The sequence below is a fragment of the Pongo pygmaeus genome, chromosome 5 (assembly GCF_028885625.2).
Source record: "Pongo pygmaeus isolate AG05252 chromosome 5, NHGRI_mPonPyg2-v2.0_pri, whole genome shotgun sequence".
NCBI lineage: Eukaryota > Metazoa > Chordata > Mammalia > Primates > Hominidae > Pongo > Pongo pygmaeus.
Genome location: NC_072378.2, coordinates 46,574,298 through 46,601,374, shown reverse-complemented (window position 1 = coordinate 46,601,374; position 27,077 = coordinate 46,574,298). Strand labels below are relative to the sequence as shown.

The window sequence follows — 27,077 nt, the reverse complement described above, 5'->3', positions numbered from 1 at the left end:
CTAGGATATGTTTCTCTCCATTCCTTGCCAGCAATTTGGGACTGTTTGTCTTTATTTGGTTATCCATTTATCCCTTTTCTATGTCCTTGAAGCTTCCTCAGCCACACACACGCATGATTTGTGTCCAACAATTGAGTTGAAAATATCAGAGGTTAAATTAAAGGTTGTTTCAGCTGCAACAATCAGGGAGCAGGGCCACACCCTGCCTCCTCCCCATGGCATCCTGTCTCTGCCCCCTTCCCACATCGCGTCTCTGCCCCCTTCCCAACCAGGTGCCAAGGCAAGAGGTTGCTCCTTCAGTCTCCTCCTGTCACTTTGCACAAATATTCACTTTTCCTTATGGTAATTTTCTATCATTCAACTTACTGTCTTCTCTTCTTACTGAGGGAAAGAATGCATGTTTCATTCATTTTGGTATTCCCAGCACCTGAAAGTACCTGGCACATAGTAGATGCTCAATAAATGTTGGAGGAATGAATGCGCGAATGAATGAATGAATAGATCAGAGCTATTAGCCTGCCTAGAGATAGTTTCTTTACTGACAAATTGTTGCTTTCTTATAGCTTTAGCCAAACTCAGTCAGGAAGCGTTAAATTAATGTTTTCTATAATTAGAGGACTTCTAGCATTTTCATTTTAAAAAAAAGTGATTTAGTAAAATTTAGTTTTAATCCTTTGGCAGAATCATTTCAGTAACAAATTATAACTAATTGCATGTTAAAGGATGACTACCTCAGTTCCAGAAGTACAGAAACAAATTAGAATGAGAGCAGAGAAAAGCAACTCAAATGATCAAAGGAATGGAGTTTTGCATTACAGGAATGATGAACAGTGTTTAACTGGTAGAGCAGAGTGATTGAGAAGGTATGTAGACATTTAAAGCTGCTGGGAAAAAGTCAGTCTAAAGAAAGAACGTTATGGAGCAGGGATCCAGAGTGAGATGGGACTCAGGCTAAGTCAACTGACTGGCTGCCCCCAGAGGCAATGACACAGTTTATTAGGACCTTTTCATGGAGAACAAATGAAACAGTGGGGATCCAGGCCTCATCTCAGACAAGCAAAGGGCAAAACAGTCTGTAGTTCTTTAAGGAGGAATATTGGTGACCTTCTCTCAGAGAGGGACAAGTCCAATTCTGAAAACTTCTAGAGTGGTCCTAGAAACAAACATAAAGAAAGCAGTGCAGTTATAATGGAACCAGGATCAGACCCAAACCTGTGGGTGCCCATTGAAATCCTTTGAAATGTTTAAGATGTTGCGACAGGAGACGAGGGCCACATTATATTCAGGAAGTGTCTCTCAGTTCTGTTTATTATAGCAAGAGCAAGTTTATATTCCGAAAATTATGAGAGGCATAATTTTAAACATCCTTAATCATTGTCCCCATGACCATTCTATCTTTGATCCAGAAAGTAAGTAAAATAGATCTTACACATTAGAAAATAAATAAATAAAAATGACTTAAAATTATGTGGGAATGAAGATAAATTACTTACTATGCGCCAGGCACTGTTCTAAATACCTTACAATATTATTTAATGTTCACAGACAATAACAGGTATTATTATTGTCCTCAATTACACAGCTGGGGAATGTGAGGCACAGAGTGGTTAAGTAACCTGCCCAAGGCGACACAGCTACTAAATTAAAATATGTCCTCTGCCACTGGCAAGAAGAGTAAAAGATTGGTTGAGCCAGCACCCTTGCCCTGGGAAGTGAAACATTTTTCTCTAGAAGAAATTTAAGATTGCTGTAAAGGAGAAATTTAAGAATACAAAACAACTTATGCCTTTCGTTCCCTCACATTTTATTTCTCTACTTTTTGGCACCCACTAAAACACACTACTGCATCAATTCTTTACGGTACATTTCATGCTTTTTTCTTGTGTCCAGCAGGACGTGCAGATTAAAATTTGCCTTCGTCTGCTGTGTTTAAGGGGCAGTTATTGTCTCTATAAAACACAATCCTTGTGTGTTTCTATTAGTCCCTTGATGAATGTGTAGAAGCCCATCAATTTAATAGTGACCTAGACAGAATAAGATGGGCTCTAACCTTGAGGAGAATTATGAGTTGAATACTTATTTTGAAATACCTGTTGTTCCTGACTCCAGAAGCAGTACAGTGCCAGGTTCCTTTCTGATGTAAAACAAAATAGGAAAAAATAAAAACCCAGCCTAGCAAAATAGCTTATCTCCACCAATCAGCAGAAAATGGTAAAATAGAGATGCACGCAGCACTAACTGGACGGGGAAATCAGAGGTGGGAAGCAAAATGCCGGCCTTTATTCTGCTCTCTAAGATGGCTCTGGAAGGTCATGTTCATTGTCACTGAAAATGCCTGCAGGGAGCGATATGAAAAGTCATTGTCTCTTCTTTTTTTTCCTCCTGCTATTTTTAGCTCTTGTTAGGAAGATCAATTTTAGTTAACTGCAGAGAAGTGTTTTTAAAATGGTGCTTGAGTTTCAAGTTGCATGTGTCTGCTATATTTAGATTTTTTTCCAAATTCTTCTGTATCAAAACATGACATAGTAAGGCAATTTTGCTGGTGTTACTGCTTGGTATGATGTTTTCCCCAATGGGAAAAGATATTCCATTAACTAATGTAACCTATACTAAAGAAACATTTTCTATTCCAGGCTCTGATTCAGGGGTAGAAAAAAAATTCAGTTTTTAAAATATAGATGAACACCTATATTTTTGGTGCATGTGGTATGAATATTATATAAGGCCTCAATTCTCATTCAGCAATTGCTGTATTCTCTGATCACAAAAACAATAGGCAAGTAAAACAGCGAGTGTCCAGTGTTCCCGTTAGCACAGTCTCTCTGTGTCATACCCCACATAAGGGACTCAGATTGGGATCCTGGAGCACATGTTCAAATTTTCCCATTTCCTTTGAAAGAATTGTCCCTGGAAAAAAAAGGTTTTTTCAGAGGCTTTTCTTCCCAGCATATATTCCATTAATCTGTCTTCCATCACTATGGAGTAGCAATATTAAAATACTTCCTTTTCTAAATTTACAGGTAAACTGTGTACATTGTAGAAAAACAGAAAAGACATATGACCAAAAAATGGGAAAATATGAATAACAAATCCTACTGCCTATAAAAAAAAAAGTACTTTAAGAAAGAATCATTGTAGTGTTTACCCTTGCATTTTTTCTTATAAGTATGTGTGTGTGTGCATTTGTGTGTCCTCACAGTTGTTGTGGAGGCTGGGCCCCTAATATGGGGCAAGGGAGAACAGGATGTTTCGTTCCTAGAGAGGACCCAGCTCACAGAGGGCTCTCCCAGGCAGCTCCCCCTTTCTTCATCTCCGCCACTTTCCTCTCACTCCATGTGGAGGAGCCCCTTTACTCTGGTCATTCTCCCTCTTTATCTTCCCACCTCTTTCCCCTCTGTGGTTCCCTTAGTTTTCTTTGCCTGTACCTTCCCTCTGGGATTCTGCTTCTTTTTCTCAACCATTAATTCAGGTCCTCATTCAATCAGTTGATCCCATAAAGTACTTTGGGTCCTAAATGTCTCAGGAGGGGATGAAGATAAATCTCCCTATTCCTAATCTAGTATTAGAGAGAAACCTCCAGAAGATAAGCGAATGTTCTTATACTGAAATATATATAGCTCCCGAGTATGCTCTTTGTCTTCTTTCTTTCTCTTGCTCACTCTCAGTCTTTGGGAGGCTAAGGCAGGAGGAGCAGTTGAACCTAGGAGTTTGAGACCAGCCTAGGCAATGTAGTGAGGCCCCTGTCTCTACAAAAAATAAAAAGTAAGATTATCTGGGTATGGTGGTGGACACCTGTGGTGCCAGCTACTCAGGAGACAGAGATGGATCACTTGAGCCAAGAGGTCAAAGCTGCAGTGAGCTGTGATCCTGCCCCTGGACTCCAGACCAGGTGACAGAGCAAAGTGAGTTCCTGTCTCAATAAAAAAATAATTTAAATGCCTGTGTTAAGCTCTTAGCTCAGTGCTGCTCAATGTGAAAGCTATGATATTTTGGAGTTGACAGTCCTACACATTGCAGTACATTTAGCATCCTTGGGTCTCACCTACTAAATGCCAACATCCACCCACACCATATGACAAAAAAAATCCATTTCCAGACACCATTAGGGATTTAACATTCTTATGTGAGAACCACACTAATTATACTTTCTTGAATGTGACAAAGAGTTGTCACAGGCATTGAGGCAGAGAACGCCTAGTAAGGGGTCAGCAGTGGGTGCAGAAAGAAGAGTGAAAGAGAAGTGAGACATATAGAGAAGCAGCCCCTGCCTCCCAGCTTTACTCACTCCTCTATGCCTTCCCAGACACACACACACTTTTTTTCCTTCCCTTTAGAAAACTAGGGGAAGACAAGAACAATGAGAATTTGCATGGCCCATGTCTATTTATCAATTGCCACATAACAAACTATCCCAAAAATCTAGGGCTTAAGACAACAGTCATTTATTTTGTTCACAAATCTGCCACTTGGGCCAGGCTCAGGGGGAAGGGTCATCTGTTCCATGCAGTGTTTCTGGGGCAGCACAACTGGGGGCTGGCAAGTCAACTATGAAGACGGTTCACTCACATGGTTGGGAAAATGGTGCTGTTAGCTGAGAGTTCACTTAGACTGTGGGTCAGGGCCCTGGTTCTTCTTAACGTGGGCCTCTTCATGGGCTGCTTGGGCTTCCTTACAACTTGGACATAGGGTTCCAAGCATGAGCATTCTGCAAGAGCAAAGTAGAAGCACATGGCATATTTGTTACCTAATTCAGAAGTCACATTGCTTACTTCCACCACATAGGTTGAGGATCCCTTATCCAAAATGCTTGGGGCCATAAGTGTTTTGGATTTTGGATATTTTGGGATTAGGGATATGCAACCTGTACTATATTTGTCAAGACAGTCATTAAAGCCTGCCCAGGATTGAAGGGAGAGAACACAGAGGGAACACTCCTTGATGGAACATTGTCAAGGTTTCAGGAGAGTATGTGGGGTGGGAAACATTATGACCGTCTTTGGAAAACACAACCTGCTACCACAAATAACTTTCCTGTTGAGAATTCACCCGTAATATGAGAGATAATACAGTTTTAAAATGAGAAAAATGTAAAGGATCTTCTTCCAGAGTCCAAAACTTCCTTCCCTAAGAGATGCAAATTAACTCAGTTTATAATTTATAGTCTCTTCTTTTCATAATTTATTGTGTTGTCTTTTGAGGAGATTCATTGTCAAAGAGACCATGCCTAGAATAACTATCAATGGCCAAAACAAAACAAGGCAAGGTTCAGAAGGAATACATAATCCATCTTTAGCTAGAGAACAAATATTCACTAAAAATATGAGTTGCCATGAAAATGTATTAAAAATGAAAGATAAAACTAGGCTCCCTTTCCGTAGAGTCGCTTGTAGAATATGTAAACAGTGGGAAGTATGGGAGTTAGGGACAGAGAGGGACTATGAACACATTCTTTGAAGTCAGGCAAGCCTGAGTTTAAATCCTGGCTCTGCCATTTACTACCTGTGTGATCTCAACTTACTGTTGTATAACTAGATATTATGAAACCCACATGACAGAGCTGTTGTTATAATTAAAGATTTCATGCCAAGTAGTTACAGACTTTCCTATGCCTGGCATTTAGTAAGTGCTCCATAAACAATTGTTATTATGTTTAGGGAATGTAGTGAGTTTCTATGACACCTACTGTGTGCTAGCACTGATAGAATGCTGATAAGAGGATAGATGCTTGCCTTTAAATGGTTTTCCACTTAGTTGAAAAGCTAAAACTTACACAAGTTAAACTATAGGAAGAATATTCATGTGTGAGTACATACCAGATATCACTCAAGTATGTTAGTAATGGCTAAGTGTGATGCTCTTCATAAATCAATCACATATTCATTGAACACTAATGTGTACCTTAAGCTGCAGCAGTCACAAAAGGTTAAGTCTTGACTTCAGTGGTTTGGAATATAACACATTGCTAGAGGAAATAACTAATGAATAATACAAAAGGTGATATAATTAAGCATTATAAATGAGTGTTTCTGACTATCTCAAAAAAAAAAGAAAATCAGAGCTCTCATTAAAACGGCAACATAAGATTTTCTGTCTCATGGAAATAGAAGTATAGAAAAGGTTAGGAAGAGAGGAAAAAAAGGAGAGAAAATTGCCAGTGATGACAGAGTAAGGGGAAGTGGTGGTTGGAGGAAAAAGGATAGGTTCATTTTGAAGACCAGATTATATGATATCCACTACCGTGGGATGCAGCCTGTTATCATTCACCCCTTACTGCTCTTTGCAATGGTGTCTCCACTGAGGAAAAGCTCTTTGCAATTGTTCAGCTGCTTAATTCTTTGACTGTTGTGTGATGTAATCAGATTAGTTAATCATACTGGAAATCAGAAATTACTTGGGGGCAACAGTGGCCAAAATAATATCGCCCTAAATAATCATAGCATGCATCTTGAGAGAAAGCTTTATCAAGTATTTGACACACATGTCTGTTTCATAGTATCCCAGTGATATGAGTGTTGTTCTCATTGATGAGGAAAACTGAGATTCAGAAATGTTATATAACTTTCTCAGAGTCACATTACTCATATGTGATAAGGTGAACTCTCCAACTGTTGTCTTAGGTGGCTTATTCTGGCATGGAAGTTAGTTCCTGTCGTGGGGAAACCAGCAAAGAGTATTTTGGGTGGGAGGGTTAGTCATGGATAGGGTTATAACAAGGGGTGTGTGGGGAAGGAGCATGCAGAGAAGGGTTGCCAAGCAATGTTCAATAGTGCTTGGTGACTGATAACAAATGATGAAAGAGAGAGAAAATTCAAGGATGACTGACTCTAAGGGTTTGCACCTAGAAGGCTGGAAGAATGATGGCACTTCTAAGAAGTGTGATAGCTGGGAAGGGAACTAGATTGGCAGAGAAAATAATTCTACTTTAGACATGTGAGTTTGGAAAAGAGTAGTCAACTTACAGAGAGACATCAGTAAGTCAGGATGCATGTGTGAGATCAGGCCTGGATATGTAGCTCCTCACAGGGCAGGAACTGGGGCTCATGATGAGCAAGAGAAAGAATGTCCTGGAAAGAAGGGCAGCAGGTGCTGAGCAGAGCAGAGTTTGGCCTTGCCTGTTAGATGTGGCTGTATTTTCAAAGCCTGTAGTTCTGGGATTCTAACTATTGCTTGGCAGTACACATACAAAGACTTTGTCCAGCAGGCACTAAACTTATAGGAAGATTTCCCCTTCCCTCCATCATAGGGTTTTTCTTATTAGGAATCTAAACAATGAATCTCAAACTCTTCTCTAATACATAGACATGTAGCTCTGTTTCATCTCTCTACCTTTACCATGTCTGAATTTTGCTGATTTTTATAAACTTTGCATAATCATACTGATTATTTTAGAAAGAATTTAAGAGGTGGCCAAGTCATGGCCCATAAGCCAAAGGTGGCATGAGAGAAAAACTCAGTGGCACTTGGACTGCCAGCCACCAACACATTTCTCTGCAATTGTGCCATGTTGAGGTTGTATCATGTCACCAAATTTCTCAGCCCCTGGTCAGCACAGGGACTCACCCTCCTCCCTGCTGAGAATGAGAAACAGCCCATGGGCACCCTCACTCCCTCCTCCAGTCATAGAGGAATTGGGACATTGTCACAAACCTGTCTCCAGCCACTTGGGAAAAGACGAGACAGAACTTTGGCATCTAATTTAAGCAATGGCCAAACCTCAGTCAGTTTCAAAGGCCTGAATGAGAATTTAACTGTTAACCATGTGCTAAAAGGTTTTTCATTTAATTGGCTGAAAATTTGTTTCATGGAATAGATAGAAAACCCTGACCAATGCACTTGTTGGTGACTTTTGGTCCTGGCCTCCTTTCTGCACACAAAGGAGAGGACAGTTTCAATACTGGCACAGGAGTGAGCATGTGATGGGTCAACCCTCTGCTTGTCTCTTCAGAGAAATGCTGGTTCCATTGCTCTGTTCTCACTGCACCATGGCGGGGCCTCCCACCCTGTGTGGGTAAAACTCGACAGACTCTCTGTCCCCAAACAAGCCCGGTTGGTCCATGTGCCTGGTGACAGCATTGACGTCAGCCCTTGTGGTAGAGGAATTAGTTGAAGCCCAAAGGGAAAAAGAGGCCAAAAAAAGAAAAATTCAATCCAGCAAGACCAAAGCTATTTGTTTTTATTTTGTGGTTCTCAGCAGCTGTTAAGCTTTGCTGGCTTTCGATAGTAAGAAAGTGTCCAAGAATAGAACAGTGCAATGTCAGAGTTAATGGGATCACAGCAATAAAATATCTCTACTACTGAGCAATCTGATGGTATTAAGTTGACGTGGAAGTTGGTTTGCACCCGGCACACAGAGTGGACTCCCTGCTTGCCCTCCCATTCTGAGTGTTCCCCCAACACACCTATTCTGAGAGGAAAGCAACCACTTCTGAAGTGGTAAATGCATTGCAAAAGAAGTGTCTTCAGGCCAGCCACGGTGGCTCACATCTGTAATCTCAGCACTTTGGGAGGCTGAGGCAGGTGGATTACCTGAGGTCAGGAGTTCAAGACCAGCCTGGCCAACATGGTGAAACCCTGTCTCTACTAAAAATACAAAAAATTAGCCGGGTGTGATGGTAGGTGCCTGTAATCCCAGCTACTCGAGAGGCTGAGGCAGGAGAATCGTTTGAACCCAGGAGGCAGAGGTTGCTATGAGCCAAGATCGTGCCATTGCACTCTCCAGCCTGGGCAACAAGAGCAAAACACCATCTCAAAAAAAAAAAAAAAAAAAAAAGAAAAGAAATGTTCTTCATCCCGGCTAGGGAAAACAAAAGGTTTAATCAAAGGCCTAGCTTTGTTAGGTGTGTTTTATTACAATTTCTTTAAAATGGCCAGCTTCTTGCTAACAGATGAAAAAAGGGGAAGGGTGTCTGAGTTCTCTGAATTCTCTGGCCTGAGCCTTGCCCTCACCTCAACCCCAGGTTCTGGGTCTCTGCCGCAGATTCCTTTCTATTCCTCATCTGAGGATGACAGAGGCCATCCCCCGTTCATCAATGCACTCCCCATCCACAGAGCAATGCATGAAACTACAGTGGCCACCAGTGTTTCTTCAAAAGGGGCTTCCCCTGCAAATGTAAGAACTTAAAAGAAATCCTATACACAAAAACAAAAATCACCACCATATTTGATGACTCAGCAGACATTTCTTTCTGTGTCTCTCTTTGGATGGTGTCTTTCATTCAGAATTGCAAGAAGTTCCTGAAGGAAAGACAAAATTTGAGAAACCCTGGATGCGGTTAACTCAATCATTGTTCACTGTGGAACTTTGAGTGACTTGATGTTCTCTCCTGAACAACAATGAGAACACCAAAGATGAATGGGAGCTGGTGGCTGGGAGCGCCAGAGAAGCCATCCAGGATTCCTTACCTCCTTTCTTTTATGCATTCTCAGCTTCCATCCCTCCATCATCCTCTACCTGCACTGTTACCATTTACCATTTTCCAGCAAAAAAATATGTAGAATGGAGGAAGGGAGGGGGCACATTATGTGTGCGCCAGTATCCTCATGGGGCCACAGCCTCTTGCTGGGAGTTCCGTGTAACTGTCGCCACCCAAACACAGAAGCACTGAGGGCTGATGGGTACACATGTAGATTCTACTAAATTGGAATTTGCAGGTTTGCATCCCCATACTGGTAAACTCTTTTTTTTTTTTTTTTTTTTTGAGACAGAGTCTTGCTGTGTGGCCCAGGCTGGAGTGCAGTGGCATGACCTCAGCTCACTGCAACTACCACTTCCTGGGTTTAAGTGATTCTCATGCCTCAGCCTCCGCAGTAGCTGGGACTACAGGCATGCACCACCATGCCCAGCTAATTTTTGTATTTTTAGTAGAGGTGGGGGTTTCACCATGTTGACCAGGCTGGTCTTGAACTTCCAACCTCAAGTGATCTGCCCACCTCAGCCTCCCAAAGTGCTGGCATTACAGGCATGAGACACCACGCCCAATCTAAACTCTTTTTTTAACAAGCACTCCCAGTTAATTGTCAGTATTTAAGAACCACTGCTCAGAGACACCCCCAACCAGAGCTGCCCACTCTGACCCAGAGCCTTTGATACAACCCTCAGATAAAGCTGGTTTGTTGTAGATTTCTCTCCTTAGCAATGTCTGCAGATTATCTGTTTACCTGGGGGCATGGATTAAAATGCCAAAATATTTTAGACAGAACAGAACCCACACAATTAAGTGAACCTTACTTAGCATCGATACATACAGCACTACACCGCATATGCGTAGTCTGCAACTTCCCCATGGATTACAGCATGGCTGGGTTAGTGCCAACTATCAATTCTTGCTCCGCAAGGCAGGATAGCAAAGTGATCAGGCAGGCATCTCCTTCCTGGCTCTCCCCTGTATCCCTGCTCCTGTCACTGTCTTCTTCTGTATCAGACTGGGCCACATCAGCTCGCTTGTATCAGAGATTCAATGCTTGTTGATGCAGTTCTCCCTACCTATGATTTCACCACTTCTAGACTTTAAATACAGAGTCATATCAGCCATACTTCAATAGCTGTGGCTGGTTCTATTTCTCTGTACTATTAATATCCAGGGAAATGCTGGAGTTGTAACACTCTATTTCTGTGAAATATTTGCTGCCCTCACCCAGGAAAGCCTTTACTCTATACAGCAGGATGTCAAGGGCAAGAGGTGCCTAATGGAGACTTCTCTGACTCTTAACTGAATGAGCACACTCTCAGCAGGGTATGGCTGTGTTCGTTTGCTAGGGTTGCCATAACAAGGTGCAACAAACCTCCGGGCATGGTGGCTCACACCTGTAATCCCAGCACTTTGGGAGGCCGAGGCGGGTGGATCACCTGAGATCAGGAGTTCGAGACCAGCCTGACCAACATGGTGAAACTCTCTTTACTAAAAATACAAAAATTAGCCAGGCATGGTGGCGTGCACCTGTAATCCCAGCTACTAGGGAGGCTGAGGCAAGAGAATTGCTTGAACCCAGGAGGCGGAGGTTGCAGTGAGCTGAGATCACACCACTGCACTCCAGCCTGGGCAGCAGAGCAAGACTCTGACTCAAAAAAAAAAAAAAATGCCACAAACCGAGTGGCATTTATGACAAAAATTTATAGACTCACCGTTCTGGAAGTTAGAAGTTCAAGTCAAGGTGTACACAGGACCTGCTGTCTCTGAAGGTGTCAGGAAAGGATCTGTTCCTGGCCTGTCCTAGCTTCAGGTAGTTCCTTGGCTTATGGCTGCATAACCTCAATCTTCACATGGCATTCTCCCTATGTATATGTCAATGTCCAAACTTCCTTTTTCTATAAGGGTGCTAGTCATATTGATGTAGAGCCCACCCTAATGACCTCATCTTAATTTGATCATCTGCAAAGACCTTATGTCCAAATAAAGTTACTTTTACAGCTACTAGAGGTTAGTTAGGACCTCAACATCTTTTGAGGGGACTCAATTCAACCAATAACAATGGCTGACTCTGAATGTCTGCATCCTTCCCAGCATCACTTAAAAGAGCTTTGATATTTATTGCATTATCAGTGTTCCTCATTCCTTAACATCAGCATCCAGAATTTAAAACTGTACCTTGGAGAGAGGTTCCAAGATGGCCGAATAGGAACAGCTCCAGTCTACAGCTCCCAGCGTGAGTGACGCAGAAGATGGGTGATTTCTGCATTTCCAACTGAGGCAGCAGGTTCACCTCACTGGGGCTTGTCAGACAGTGGGTGCAGCTCACAGAGCAGGGCAGGGCATCGCCTCACCCAGGAAGCACTAGGGGTTGGGGAATTCCCTTTCCTAGCCAAGGGAAGCCGTGACAGACGGTACCTGGAAAGTCGGGTCACTCCCACCCTAATACTGCGCTTTTCCAATGGTCTTAGCAAACGGCACACCAGGAGATTATATCCCGTGCCTGGCTTGGAGGGTCCCACGCCCATGGAGACTCACTCACTGCTAGCACAGCAGTCTGAGATCGAACTGCAAGGTGGCAGGGAGGCTGTGGGGAGGGGCGTCCACCATTGCTGAGACTTGAGTAGATAAACAAAGCGGCCAGGGAGCTCAAACTGGGTGGAGCCCACCGCAGCTCAAGGAGGCCTGCCTGTCTCTGTAGACTCCACCTCTTGGGGTAGGGCATAGCTGAACAAAAGGCAGCAGCAACTTCTGCAGACTTACACATCCCTGTCTGACAGCATTGAAGACAGTAGTGGTTCTCCAAGCACGGAGTTGGAGATCTGAGTATGGAGACTGCCTCCTCAAGTGGTTCCCTGACCCCCAAGTAGCCTAACTGGGAGACACCTCCCAGTAGGGGCCGACTGACACCTCATACAGCTGGGTGACCCTCTGAGATGAAGCTTCCAGAGGAAGGATCAGGCAGCAACATTTGCCGATCTGCAATATTTGTTGTTCTGCAGCCTCCACTGGTGAAACCCAGGCAAACAGGGTCTGGAGTGGACCTCCAGCAAACTCCAACAGACCTGCAGCTGAGGGTCCTGACTGTTAGAAGGAAAACTAACAAACAGAAAGGACCTCCACACCAAAACCCTATCTGTACATCACCATCATCAAAGACCAAAAGTAGATAAAACCACAAAGATGGGGAGAAACCAGAGCAGAAAAGCTGAAAATTCTAAAAATCAGAACACCTCTTATCCTCCAAAGGAATGCAGCTCCTCACCAGCAATGGAACAAAGCTGGATGGAGAATGACTTTGACGAGTTGAGAGAAGAAGGCTTCAGATGATCGGTAATAACAAACTTCTCCAAGCTAAAGGAGGAAGTTCAAACCCATCACAAAGAAGCTAAAAGCCTTGAAAAAAGATTAGATGAGTGGTTAACTAGAATAAACAGCATAGAGAAGACATTAAATGACCTGATGGAGCTGAAAACCATGGCAAGAGAACTACGTGATGCATACAAAAGCTTCAGTAGCCAATTTGATCAGGTGGAAGAAAGGGTATCAGTGATTGAAGATCAAATGAATGAAATGAAGGGAGGAGAGAAGTTTAGAGAAAAAGAGTAAAAAGAAATGAACAAGCATCCAAGAAATATGCGACTATGTGAAAAGACCAAATCTACATCTGATTGGTGTGCCTGAAAGTGACGGGGAGAATGGAACCAAGTTGGAAAACACTCTGCAAGATATTATCCAGGAGAACTTCCGCAACCTAGCAAGTCAGGCCAACATTCAAATTCAGGAAATAAAGAGAACGCCACAAAGATACTGCATGAGAAGAGCAACTCCAAGACACATAATTGTCAGATTCACCAAAGTTGAAATAAAGGAAAAAATGTTAAGGGCAGCCAGAAAGAATGGTCAGGTTACCCACAAAGGAAAGCCCATCAGACTAACAGTGGATCTCTCAGCAGAAACGCTACAAGCCAGAAGAGAGTGGGGGCCAATATTCAACATTCTTAAAGAGAAGAATTTTCAACCCAGAATTTCATATCCAGCCAAACTAAGCTTCATAAGTGAAAGAGAAATAAAATGCTTTACAGACAAGCAAATGCTGAGAGATTTTGTCATCACCAGGCCTGCCTTACAAGAGCTCCTGAAGGAAGCACTAAACGTGGAAAGGAACAACTGGTACCAGCCACTGCAAAAACATGCCAAATTGTAAAGACCATCGATGCTAGGAAGAAACTGCATCAACTAATGAACAAAATAACCAGCTAACATCGCAACGACAGGATCAAATTCACACATAACAATATTAACCTTAAATGTAAATGGGCTAAATGCTCTAATTAAAAGACACAGACTGGCAAATTGGATAAAGAGTCAAGACCCATCAATGTGCTGTATTCAGGAGACCCATCTCACGTGCAGAGACACACATAGCCTCAAAATAAAGGGATGGAGGAAGATCTACCAAGCAAATGGAAAACAAAAAAAAAGCAGGGATTGCAATCCTAGTCTCTGATAAAACAGACTTTAAACCAACAAAAATCAAAAGAGACAAAGAAGGCCATTACATAATGGTAAAGGGATCAAGTCAACAAGAAGAGCTAACTATCCTAAATATATATGCACCCAATACAGGAGCACCCACATTCATAAAGCAAGTCCTTACAGACCTAAAAGAGACTTAGACTTCCACACAATAATAATGGGGGGACTTTAACACCCCACTGTCAACATTAGATAGATCAATGAGACAGAAAGTTAACAAGGATACCCAGGAATTGAACTCAGCTCTGCACCAAGCAGACCTAATAGACATCTACAGAACTCTCCACCCCAAATCAACAGAATATACATTCTTCTCAGCACCACATTGCACTTATTCCAAAATTGACCACATAGTTGGAAGTAAAGCTCTCCTCAGCAAATGTAAAAGAACAGAAATTATAACAAACTGTCTCTCAGACCACAGTGCAATCAAACTAGAACTCAGGATTAAGAAACTCACCCAAAACCACTCAACTTCATGGAAACTGAACAACCTGCTCCTGAATGACTACTGGGTACATAATGAAATGAAGGCAGAAATAAAGATGTTCTTTGAAACCAGTGAGAACAAAGACACAACATACCAGAATCTGTGGGACACATTTAAAGCAGTGTGTAGAGGGAAATTTATAGCACTAAATGCCCACAAGAGAAAGCAGGAAAGATCTAAAATTGACACCCTAACATCACAATTAAAAGAATTAGAGAAGCAAGAGCAAACACATTCAAAAGCTAGCAGAAGGCAAAAAATAACTAAGATCAGAGCAGAACTGAAGGAGATAGAGACACAAAAAAACCCTTCAAAAAATCAGTGAATCTGGGATCTGGTTTTTTGAAAAGATCAACAAAATTGATAGACCACTAGCAAGACTAATAAAGAAGAAAAGAGAGAAGAATCAAATAGAAGCAATAAATATGATAAAGGGGATATCACCACCAATCCCACAGAAATACAAACTACCATCAGAGAATACTATAAACACTCTACGCAAATAAACTAGAAAATCTAGACGATATGGATGAATTCCTGGACACATACACCCTCCCAAGACTTAAACAGAAAGAAATTGAATCCCTGAATAGACCAATAACAGGCTCTGAAATTGAGGCAATAATTGATAGCCCACCAACCAAAAAAAATCCAGGACCAGATGGATTCACAGCCAAATTCTACCAGAGGTACAAGGAGGAGCTGGTACCATTCTTTCTGAAATTATTCCAGTCAATAGAAAAAGAGGGAATCCTCCCTAACTAATTTTATGAGGGCAGCATCATCCTGATACCAAAGCCTGGCAGAGACACAACAAAAAAAGAGAATTTTAGACCAATATCCCTGATGAACATCGATGCAAAAATCCTCAATTAAATACTGGCAAACCGAATCCAGCAGCACATCAAAAAGCTTATCCACCAAGATCAAGTTGGCTTCATCCCTGAGATGCAAGGCTGGTTCAACATGTGCAAATCAATAAACATAATCCGTCACATAAACAGAACCAAACACAAAAACCACATGATTATCTCAATAGATGCAGAAAAGGCTTTTGACAAAATTCAACAGCCCTTCATGCTAAAAACTCTCAATAAATTAGGTATGTTCCATATCTCAAAAATCGTAAGAGTTATTTATGACAAGCCCACAGCTAATATCATTACTGAATGGGCAAAAACTGGAAGCATTCCCGTTGAAAACTGGCATGAGACAGGGATACCCTCTCTCACCACTCCTATTCAACATAGTGTTGGGAGTTCTGGCCAGGGCAATCAGTCAGGAGAAAGAAATAAGGGGTATTCAACTAGGAAAAGAGGAAGTCAAATTGTCTCTGTTTCCAGATGACATGATTGTATATTTAGAAAACCCCATCATCTCAGCCCCAAATCCCCTTAAGCTGATAAGCAACTTCAGCAAAGTCTCAGGATACAAAATCAATGTGCAAAAATCGCAAGCATTCCTATACACCAATAACAGACAAACAGAGAGCCAAATCATGAGTAAACTCCCATTCACAATTTCTTCAAAGAGAATAAAATACCTAGGAATCCAACTTACAAGGGATGTGAAGGACCACTTCAAGGAGAACTACAAACCACTGCTCAATGAAATAAAAGAGGACACAAACAAATGGAAGAACATTCCATGCTCATGGATAGGAAGAATCAATATTATGAAAATGGCCATACTGCTCAAGGTAATTTATAGATTCAATGCCATTCCCATCAAGCTACCAATGACTTTCTTCACAGAATTGGAAAAAACTACTTTAAAGTTCATATGGAACCAAAAAAGAGCCCGCATTGCCAAGTCAATCCTAAGCCAAAAGAACAAAGCTGGAGGCATCACACTACTTGACTTCAAGCTATACTACAAGGCTACAGTAACCAAAACAGCATGGTACTGGTACCAAAACAGAGATATAGACTAATGGAACAGAACAGAGCCCTCAGAAATAATACCACACGTCTAAAACTATCTGATCTTTGACAAACCTGACAAAAACAAGCAATGGGGAAAGGATTCCCTATTTAACAAATGGTGCTGGGAAAACTGGCTAGCCATATGTAGAAAGCTGAAACTGGATCCCTTCCTTACACCTTATACAAAAATTAATTCAAGATGGATTAAAGACTTAAATGTTAGACCTGAAACCATTGAAACCCTAGATGAAAACCTAGGCAATACCATTCAGGACATAGGCATGGGCAAGGACTTCATGTGTAAAACACCAAAAACAATGGCAACAAAAGCCAAAATTGACAAATGGGATCTAATTAAACTAAAGAGCTTCTGCACAGCAAAAGAAACTACCATCAGAGTGAACAGGCAACCTACAGAATGAGAGAAAATTTTTACAATCTACCCATGTGACAAAGGGCTAATATCCAGAATCTACAAAGAACTTAAACAAATTTACAAGAAAAAAAAAATCAAACAACCCCATCAAAAAGTGGGAAAAGTATATGAACAGACAATTCTCAAAAGAAGATATTTATGCAGCCAACAGACACATGAAAAAATGCTCATCATCACTGGCCATCAGAGAAATGCAAATCAAAACCACAATGAGATACCATCACACTCCAGTTAGAATTGCGATCATTAAAAAGTCAGGAAACAACAGGTGCTGGAGAGGATGTGGAGAAATAGGAACACTTTTACACTTTTGGTGGGACTGTAAACTATTTCAACCTTTGTGGAAGACAGTGTGGCAATTCCTCAAGGATCTAGAACTAGAAATACCATTTGACCCAGCCATCCCATTACTGGGTATATACCCAAAGGATTATAAATCATGCTACCATAAAGACACATGCACACGTGTGTTTACTGCAGCACTGTTTACAATAGCAAAGACTTGGAACCAACCCAAATGTCCATCAATGATAGACTGGATTAAGAAAAGGTGGCACATATACACCATGGAATACTGTGCAGCCATAAAAAAGGATGAGTTCATGTCCTTTGTAGGGACACAGATGAAGCTGGAAACCATCATTCTCAGCAAACTATCACAAGGACAGAAAGCCAAACACCGCATCTTTTCACTCATAGGTGGGAATTGAACAATGAGAACACTTGGACACAGGGTGGGGAACATCACACACTGGGGCCTGTCATGGGGTGGGGGAAGGGGGGAGGGATAGCATTAGGAGATATGTAAATGACGAGTTAATGAGTGCAGCACACCAACATGGCACATGTATACATATGTAACAAACCTGCACATTGTGCACATGTACCCTAGAAGTTAAAGTATAATAAAAAAATAAAATAAAACTGTACCTTGTGAAAGTTTGCTATTTGCACCATTAAGGCTTACCAAGATGTGCACAGTAGCACATAATTAGTGCCCTGTCACTGGAACTGACAATACTTGCTCCAGCCATCCAGTGGAGGCACTCAGACTGAGAATAGCAGATTTCTGGGCTGCATCGGGTTTGGCTTTGATCCTGGAAGAAGGTCAGGATTTAGGGAACTCTGGAGGAGAAGTGAGGCTATGCCAAGTAAAAGTAGCTAGTTTGGTGGCCCTAAGAATGTAGCTGTCATGATTAGGGGATAACAGATAAACCAGTTTGACCAAAACAAAGAAGGAACTGATGCAGGTGGTGATGGAAAAGATTGGTGAGAGATTACGCAGGGCCTTCTGTGCTAGACTAAAAAATTTATACTTGATCTTGTGAGGTCTAGAGAGCCACTAACCAGGAGGATATCTGGGAGTTATTGTTTTCGGAAGATTTTTCTTTTGATCCATGAAAGATGGGAAGTGAAGGATGGGATGTCCGGAGAGGATTAAGATGAGTATGTCAACAATGAAGTTGAAAAGTTACAAGCACGCAGGTTGAGAATACCCCCTCCTCTTACCCCACCACCTGGAGGTCTTCTGCTTGTCTTTTAGACCCAGATCAGCTGCCAGTCCACTAGGAAGCCTTTCAGAGTTACTTACCATTTGATGCCATAGTCCTTAACATACATTGCCACCGTAGTGCTCACCATTTTATATTGTGATATGTTCTGTCTCCACATGTCTCCACTGGACTGTGCACTTGTGAAAGGCACAAATACTTTTTATTCTGCCTTGTAGCCTTTATGAACAGCAATAGACCATGAGAGATGCTCAAGAAACATCTACTGAAGCAACAGAAAGACAGAAAGCCAGTCAGCTAACAGCAATTTGACTGTAATATGAGCCAGTCAAGAATGTAGACACTTGGAACTAGAAAGGGCCTTGATGGTCATCTAACCCAGTTACCCAGTAACCACTGAATCCTGGGCATGTGATAACCCCACCTTATTCCATCCTGGAGCAGCTCTGGCTGTAAGAAGTGTAGAGCTGGAGGGGAACTCAGAAACTACCATATTCAAAAGATAAAGAAGTGAAGTGATTGGCCCAAGGTTGCTCAAAAACTAGCAGCAAGGTTGGAAAATAGAAGAGAAACTAATACAACTAACTGCGAAGTCCATCCAGTCCTCGCCACCATCCTACAGAGTGGAGATATTACCATGTTGAAATTTACATTAAAGGATGTGGAGGCTAAGAGGTATTGAGTGGCTTGTTTGGGGTTGCACAGTTGATAAGTGGCAGAGCCAGGATATGATGAAATTGATCTCTTTCCACTTGCCAACACCCTGTGCCATCCCTGCATAAGATCACAGGCTTCCTGAGACCCTGGAAAATGCTCCTCTCATTTCCTAAGCAGAACCTGCTCCAGGATCTCTTTTGAAATCCCCCCTCTTCCTCACTTCCATTTTTCTTGCTTTTCAGGAGAGAAGTATGAGCTCCATGCAGGGACTGAGTCCACCCCAAGTGTCGTCGTGCACGTGTGCGACAGTGACATAGAGGAAGAAGAGGACCCAAAGACTTCCCCAAAGCCAAAAATCATCCAGACTCGGCGTCCTGGCCTGCCACCCTCCGTGTCCAACTGAGCTGCCTGCTCCTTCTTGACGATAATAGCCGTCTTCTCTTTATCATGCTTTTTTCCCCTGTTGTTTGTCAAAAAAACTTGCCTTTAAATTCCTGGGTGTTTGGTTGTTTGAGATTCCTTCCTTGTTATCAAGCCTCTCGGACAAAAGGGCTAGGAAAAGGTGATATGTCTCCTGATCATATCATACCCATTAAGTATAACCCATTATTTAGAAGGTTCTAGGGAAAAAAGTAGTATTTTCTTATTAAACAATCAGCACAGCCTATATCTTTGTTCTCTCATGTTGATCCAAGGCAGAGACATCAGTAACAAATAGCACCTGTGTTTGTGAGCCGTTTCAGTCCCAGTCCTGACGTGTGTGCGTTGTTCTTTCCTGGCCACTTAAATAGGACCATATGTAAACTTGACTTTGACTGCATGAGATATCCCTATCTGGTCTCACTCAGTCCTCTGCATCCCAACATTCCCAGGACATGCATGATCACCAGCATTTATTTTCATGATTTGAGGATATCCTATAACTCACAGATTGTCAGCATCCAGCCATGTCCTATCTAGATTAGGAAAATGATCAGAATATTCCAGCTCAACAAGTCTGGGTATATTCACTATTGTGAGTCAATACACCATAGCTCTGTTGAAATTCCTGGAGGCAAAATTGAGCTTGGCCCCAAAGATATTCCTCAGTAGATTTCAAACATCACTCCCCTGTAGAACTTTCCCAGCCTCGTTGGGGAGGCTTGTCCAGGGTGATAGAGACCGATTTCAGACAAACCTATTTATTACAAAAGTTTCGTGGTGTCTGAATGATTGTTTTCTCTCTTTGTATATTTGTACAAATGTTTCAGCTGTGCTTTTAAAATCTGGATGTTTTTTATTTAGTGATTGTTCAACCATTAGCTGCTTCAAAACATAATGTGCATTGCTTATGAATGCCTTCATATACTAATACAGATACTCTGATAATATTACACTCTAATAAGGATAATGCTGAATTTTGAAAGGACACAAAACATCTAATGCCAATATATACATGATTAGCCAACATCTTTGCTATCAAGACCAGTTGTTTTTAAATAAAGATGCAAGTGTCAGTTGTAGATTATTGGGATGAAGCTGAATCTCCAGAATGCAGCAGCAGCTGAGCATGTTAAAATGGGGAAGGGTGATAGCTACATGTATGCCGGTCCTACTCACGCGACGCCCGTGTGCTCAAAAAAGTTATTTGTTTTTGTTACGTGTGATTTTTCTATTTCTCTAGCCCAAAGTGCATTACAGAAGATACACCTATAGAACCATTACCTTCTGCTATATGTGCCAGGCCTCATCTACTCCTGTACATTAATGAATTACTTTAGATGCAAATGCAGATTACAATGGAGTGGGGAAGTACTTTCATTACCCAAGCCTCAGAAAAACACACAAGAACAATAACACAGCAAACAGATTGAGGGATTGTTGTGGTTTTTGACTAAGGTGTATGTTAGTTTCATCAGAAACTTAAAACATAGACTGATCACTCAGAAATTAAAGTCCGTTTTACTGTGAATATAGCAATATAGTACTGGACACAGTACAGGTGAAACTGAGGAGAGCATTGCTTGTAAAATCCTGAGTTTCCATAAGGAAAATGAAAACTCCTTTTAAAAATAAAATCTGAGGAGTGTACAATAAGCATATGCTTTGACTTTCCTTTGCTGTGGAGGTTTTTGGTTTTTCATTAATGATGAAAGACTACAGACTTAGTAGTGGAGAAATGGTGTCCTCTAGTGGAAGAAATAGTAGGCTCAGCTATTCAGATGCAGAGCACTGCAGCAGCCAGCCTTTCAAAGCTGACTGTTCTCAATCATCTGTGGGTCATTTGACTTGACTTTTTAAGCTACCCTGAATTTCCAGAATGCAGGTTCTAAAGAAATCTAGATGAGAGAAAATGTTTGAAAATGATTTTTAAATGTTTTTTAAAAGACACATCTGACATTTTTAACAACTTAGTAAAAGTGGAAATGACCATTCTGTGTAGTCATAAAAGAAACACAATGAAGCGTATGGCCTCTGGAGTTAGTCTTAGTAAAACTTATTGCTCTGTGTCAATGTTAACCCGTCTCAGATCAAGTAATTCTTTCACTAGGTTGGGTTTGGGGAGGAGGAAAAGAGGGGCTTTTCCTAGGAGAACGATAAGAAATGGAAAGACTCCTTGAAGTGTTGCAAGGGAACCTCCTAGCACTGTGAAAGTCAGAATCGCCTCAGCATTTCCATGACGCACATTATGCAAATCTCTTTAGCACTATTTTAAGTTTGAAAAGTTTAACAATGAAGGGGAAGGGGAAGATTTCCACCAACTGAATCATTTGTGCACGTGTATAGCTCAAAGAGCTTAGACTTCAAATATATCTGGTGAATGACTCTTTGTCCGTGTGGTGTAATTTCTGTGTTGTTGACCTGAGTTGAGTATTCTTGAGGGGTAATTGTGGGGGAGTGCATTTCAACCTAGAGTTTTTCTAAGACGTTCCCAGCATATGGGGTTAACCCATATACCTAGGTTCTTCCTGAAAGTGGGGGAAGCTGGTTGGCAGCCCTCTCTTGAGGGAAGGGGAGTTTGAGCAGGGCCTGGAGGGTTGGGTTGGCCTCTGATAAGAGGAACTGGGAGAGCTCCCTGTTTTATTGCCATGTTTCAACATCTTGGTCCTAAAAGCCATTTCAAGTGCACTAAAAACCTCTTTTAACGTCTTCCCACTCTATTCTCTTGTTAAATGCACTGTAAGAAAGAGACCTGAGTTGGCAAAAAAAATTATTATTCAGGAAAAAGCACTATCATAATCTAAATGATTAATACATTAGATTCCATTAAAATGAAGAGCTTCTGTTCATCAGATGGGTATTAGGAGAATGAAAAGGGACAGAATCAGACTGGAAAAGGATATTTGAGACACATGTAGTTGTAAAATAAATTATATCCAAAATGTAAAAAGAAAACCCTACAAATAAGGAAAACAGACAATCTATTTCTTTGATCATCAAAATAATTTCAAAGGCACTTCATACAGGCAATTCACGTACACACAGACATACACAAAATACCCGGATGACCCATTAGCATTCAAAAGATGCTCAATTTTATTGCTTATCAGACAAAAGCAAATGATAATCTCAGAGATACTACACAGATCTATCAGAATGACTAAAATTAAGTCTGGGGAAATAAGTTCTGGTAAGGATATGAAGGAAGGGGAACTGTCATGCACCACTGATGGAGTGTCGACTGGTACTGCCACTTCACGGCACTGTTTGGTAATATCTGCTAAAGCTAACATGCCTCTCTGGGAGCAATTCACTCCAGGGCATGCACCTAGCAGATATGAGTGCTCACATCTATCAGAATACTTGTACAATAATGTCCCTAGCAAAGTTGTTCATCATAGCCATTAACCGGATACAACCCAAATGTCCTTCAACTATAGAATAAACTGTGCTATCCTCACACAAAGAAAATGTTACAAAGCAATAAGACACATAAACTAGTGGTACATATAGGAACATGACTAGATCTCAAAATCATATTTTGAGCAAAAAAGAAAAACTAGGCATGAAAAAAATACATAATGTATGACTCCTTTTAGCAAGCTAAGAAAGTCAAAACTGGCCTATATAAATAGAAATAATAGTGGCTGTTATGAAAACACTTAGGACTGTAAGGTCCCCCAACACCACCCCCAAACTAAGAAGGTGCTAAGAGTCCAAAGAATGACTCAGACCTAAGTCCAGCGTGAGGAGTAGATGAGTTTATTAGGACTTACATACGGGGCACTCCGGGATGGCGGCAGGATAGCTCTGGAGATCTGCCCCGCCTCCCATCCATAAACTGCTTTTAAGCTAATTTTCTGGCTCTTTGCCTACGTGTTTGAATAATGAGACTGTTTTTCTTGGTAGGTCCTCAAAAACTCTCCGGGATGTTTGGCTTCTCAGGGACACCTGCTCCTCAGCTCAGCACCAGGGTCTTGGCTCACTGCCTGGCCCTCAGAGTTCAGGCAACAGACTTACACCCTTCGGTAACCTGTTGGGGGACCTGTCACGGTACAGTGGCTACCTTTTGAATAGTACTGCCTGAGAGGAAACCTCTCATGTGGAAGCCTTCTGAGGTGCCATCAATAGTCTACATCTTGATCCTAATCTCCATATGGATGTATACACATGTAAAATTCACTTAAAATGTGTGCCATATACTACAGTAAGTTATACCTCAACTAAAACAAAAGCTATTCTCCCTGAGGACAGAGAATAAGGAGCCATTAGTTGTGATGGGGGTTTAGAATGTCCTCATACTAAATACGTAAGTCTCCCATCTCATGTCTGTGAGATATTTCCATATTTTCAAAGCCTTCATTTAAAAATCTGTAAATAAGTGTTCCTTTTTAAATAAGAGAGCACAGGACTTAGGCTCTGGGTGAAACACTGTTCATTTAACTTGAAACACTGTTCATTTACTTGAAACACTGTTCAAGTAACAAACTGTGTGCCTGACACTGGGTTTTCAGTGGTGAACAAGGCAGCTTTCGTCCCTGCCATTTCAGGGAGTGGAGTCTAGTGTGGAAAAGAGATAAGAAATAAACAAGCAAATAATGGCCACAAATTCTCATAGGTAAGTACAGTGAAGAAAACCAAAAGTACACTATGAGAACAGAGAATAAAAGTGGAGGATCATAGTCAGGGAAGGCCTCTCTAAAGAGGTAACATTTAAACCGACCTGGGGGCACTGGCCATGGAAATGCTGCGAGAAAAGCATTCCAGGCAGCAGGGCTGAAGGCCGTGACTCTGGAAAGGCCTTGTCTTGTCGTGTTGGGGGAGCCTGAGGGATTTTGTTGGTATAGCTGAGGCACAGGGAGTGAGGGTGAGCACAGTTTAGGATGAGATTGGAAGGCAGGCGGCGGAGGAAGGCAGGCTCAGTAGAACCTATTATTAACAGGCCAGGCTAGGGGGTTTGAGTTCATTTTAAGGGTTTCAAAAAGGGAATTATATGACCCAATTCATCTGGTAAATCCTAACACAAACAAGAAGTTTCCTAACACAAAGCTACAGCCCAAAATGTCCAGATACTCTGTAGTGTTGGGGCTTGACCTGTCTTTCCCACATTAGGCTTGAAGATAGCTTTCGATAGCCTCGTGCTCCTCACTGCAATCTTATCTATTAACACCAGATGAATTCTCAATATCCAACATCAATATGCAGTGTCTTGTTGTGGTTCTAAAGTTTTTTTTTTACTTCCCCTCCCCACGTCATTTGGAAAGCCTCAGTGCAGAAAAGGGGGAACAGAGCAGGTGATAAAGGATGATAAGTCAGTGATTCAGGGAAACATTCATTTAGCTGCTGGTACAGAGTGTCCCTGCCAGAAGACACCACGCTGAGCGTCATTGAACATTTGGCAGCCTTTCCCCTTAAATTTATGCAATCTGAGAAAGGGAAAATTTCAAGCAAAAGGTTTTCTGTCAAGCTCATTCATCTGCACCTTTCAAAGAAAGTCTGGGGAAATGTTTTTGGAGTTGATTCATGAGCTTTTTATGTCTCTAAAAGGAAGCCATATTTAAGGTTAGTCGTGTGTATTTGTACGCAAGCACATTTGATATAGGTTGGAAATAGGAAATCCAAAATAGGCAGAAATGGATGAAACACTTTGTGCTAAAAAATTCATCCACAATTCCTCCTTGGTGCTTTTGTGTTATTTTCCATTCTCAACCAATAATTGAGTTAGAAAACTTTTAGTGTTGGACAGGACTATGGGGCCTCCTTGACTAGTTGCCATCATTAGGAAAATCATTACTGTTCCCCAAACAGTCTTTGGATTTGCCAGTAGGGTATTTTATTCTTAAAACAAGATTTATAGTTTCCCTACAAAGCTGCCAAGTTCAACACCTTGATAATCCATCTGACGTGCTGTCGTGGATGCTGTAGTCCCAGTTCCCCACTTCAGAGTCCCAGCTCCCCACTTCAGAGTCCCAGCTCCCCACTTCAGAGTGGAAACACTCATGCCCCCAGATGTTAGGAAGGTTGGTGGGTCATGACTCGCTGCTGAGTGGCCAGGCATTGCACTCAGCTGGAGAGATGCTCCCCACCCAAGGTCTCACCCTCCTCAGCGACAGCCTGCATCCAGTGGCTAGTCAAGGAAGGCCTTCCCTTGGGCCACTCCAGCTCCAGAGCTATCCCTGTGGGATAGGCTGAGGCCCGGTATTTCAGTTCAACTTTGCCTTTATCCCCAACAGGTAAGGACTCTAAAGTCTCCCTAGAAAACCTCCTGCATGTACATCTCCCTCTCAGAGTCTAAGTCCTAGAAAAACTAACCTGACACTTATGTCATCCTCAATAGCTTCTTCCAACACTTTGAGTGCCCCGGAATCGTACAACTCTTTTCCATCAAATCGCTGCTGTTTCATTCTTAAGATGGATTGGTTATGCTAGGGGTTAGCAGATTTTCCAAAAGCAGCGCAGCAAAGTTCTTCATGCTTTCTTTGTGTTGTCCTGCTGAGTTCAGGTGGGGGGTAGGTAGGGTAGACGTGCAGGTGACTTGGCACAAAGTTCCTCAGTGGAGAAAGGAGGGCTTCTCTCAACCATCCCTGTGGAGTAAGGAGGACAATAGATGCCTGTTCAGCTGTTGTCAGGGGCCTTCATGAAAAACATGGGTCTATAACAAGGAGGGTAGAACCCAAATTCTGGCCCATGTGCCACCCTCAGGCCACCTCAAAAGATGTCACCACCTCCCTGTCAACCTTGTATATGAGAAAGGGATGGAGATTGTGTAAGCGACTTTAGACAAGTTACTATAGTCCCTATAACTCAGTTTCCTCTCCTGTAAAATGGTCATAAAAATCCACTTTTTTATTGTTATCCAATAACAATTATTATTGGAGGGCCAGTTAATGACTACATTCACAAGTTTTGCTGCCACAAGACCTAGGTTTAAACCCCAGCTCTGCTGCTTGGTAAACTTGTGGTCTTGGACAAGTTTTTTCAATCTAAGTTTTGGTTTGCACATCTATCAAACTTAAAGGATGATAGTATCTGTCTCATAAAGTTAGGAGTGATTGAATGAGAAACAGTATCAAGTGCTGGGTACATAGGAAGTCCTCACCCAGAGCTCTTTATGCATCGGGCCCCACACAGAGCACCCGGCATTCGTATCCTCAGTCTTCATGACGGCACCTTCATTGTTCCCATTCTTCAGAAAGAATAGTCAGCATTTATTGAGTGCTTACACTGTGTCAAGAGCTCTTGTAAGTTCTTTACATTCTTTTTTTTTTTTGAGACGGAGTTTTGTTCTTGTTGCCCAGGCTGGAATGCAATGGTGTAATCTCAGCTCACCGCAACCTCCGCCTCCTGGGTTCAAGCGATTTTCCTGCCTCAGCCTCCCCAAGTAGCTGGGATTACAGGCATGTGCCACCACACCCAGCTAATTTTATATTTTTTAGAAGAGATGGGGTTTCACCATGTTGGTCAGGCTGGTTGTGAACTCCCAACTTCAGGTGATCCGCCCGCCTCGGCCTCCCAAACTGCTGCGATTACAGGCTTGAGCTACTGCTCCTGGCCAAGTTCTTTACATTCTTATTTAATTCTCTCTATGATCTTATGATGAAGGCACTGATATCCACATTTTACATGTAAGGCAACTAAAGCCCAGAAAAGCTAAATCCTTGGTACTCAAAGCATGTTCTACACACTGCAGCA

At 41.9% G+C, this 27,077-nt stretch overlaps 1 protein-coding gene across 5 annotated transcripts in view; it reads left to right on the top strand.

Moving 5' to 3' along the window:
* Positions 1 to 21,770, top strand: part of RCAN2 (regulator of calcineurin 2) — a 277,055-nt gene extending 255,285 nt beyond the window's left edge. For all 5 annotated transcript variants that reach the window (XM_054493592.2, XM_054493591.2, XM_054493590.2 and 2 more), the window contains one exon: positions 19,208 to 21,770. In XM_054493592.2, the coding sequence (XP_054349567.1) occupies positions 19,208 to 19,368 (161 nt within the window). In that variant the 3' untranslated portion in view covers positions 19,369 to 21,770. The remainder of the gene's footprint in view (positions 1 to 19,207) is intronic.
* Positions 21,771 to 27,077: the final 5,307 nt, after the last annotated feature.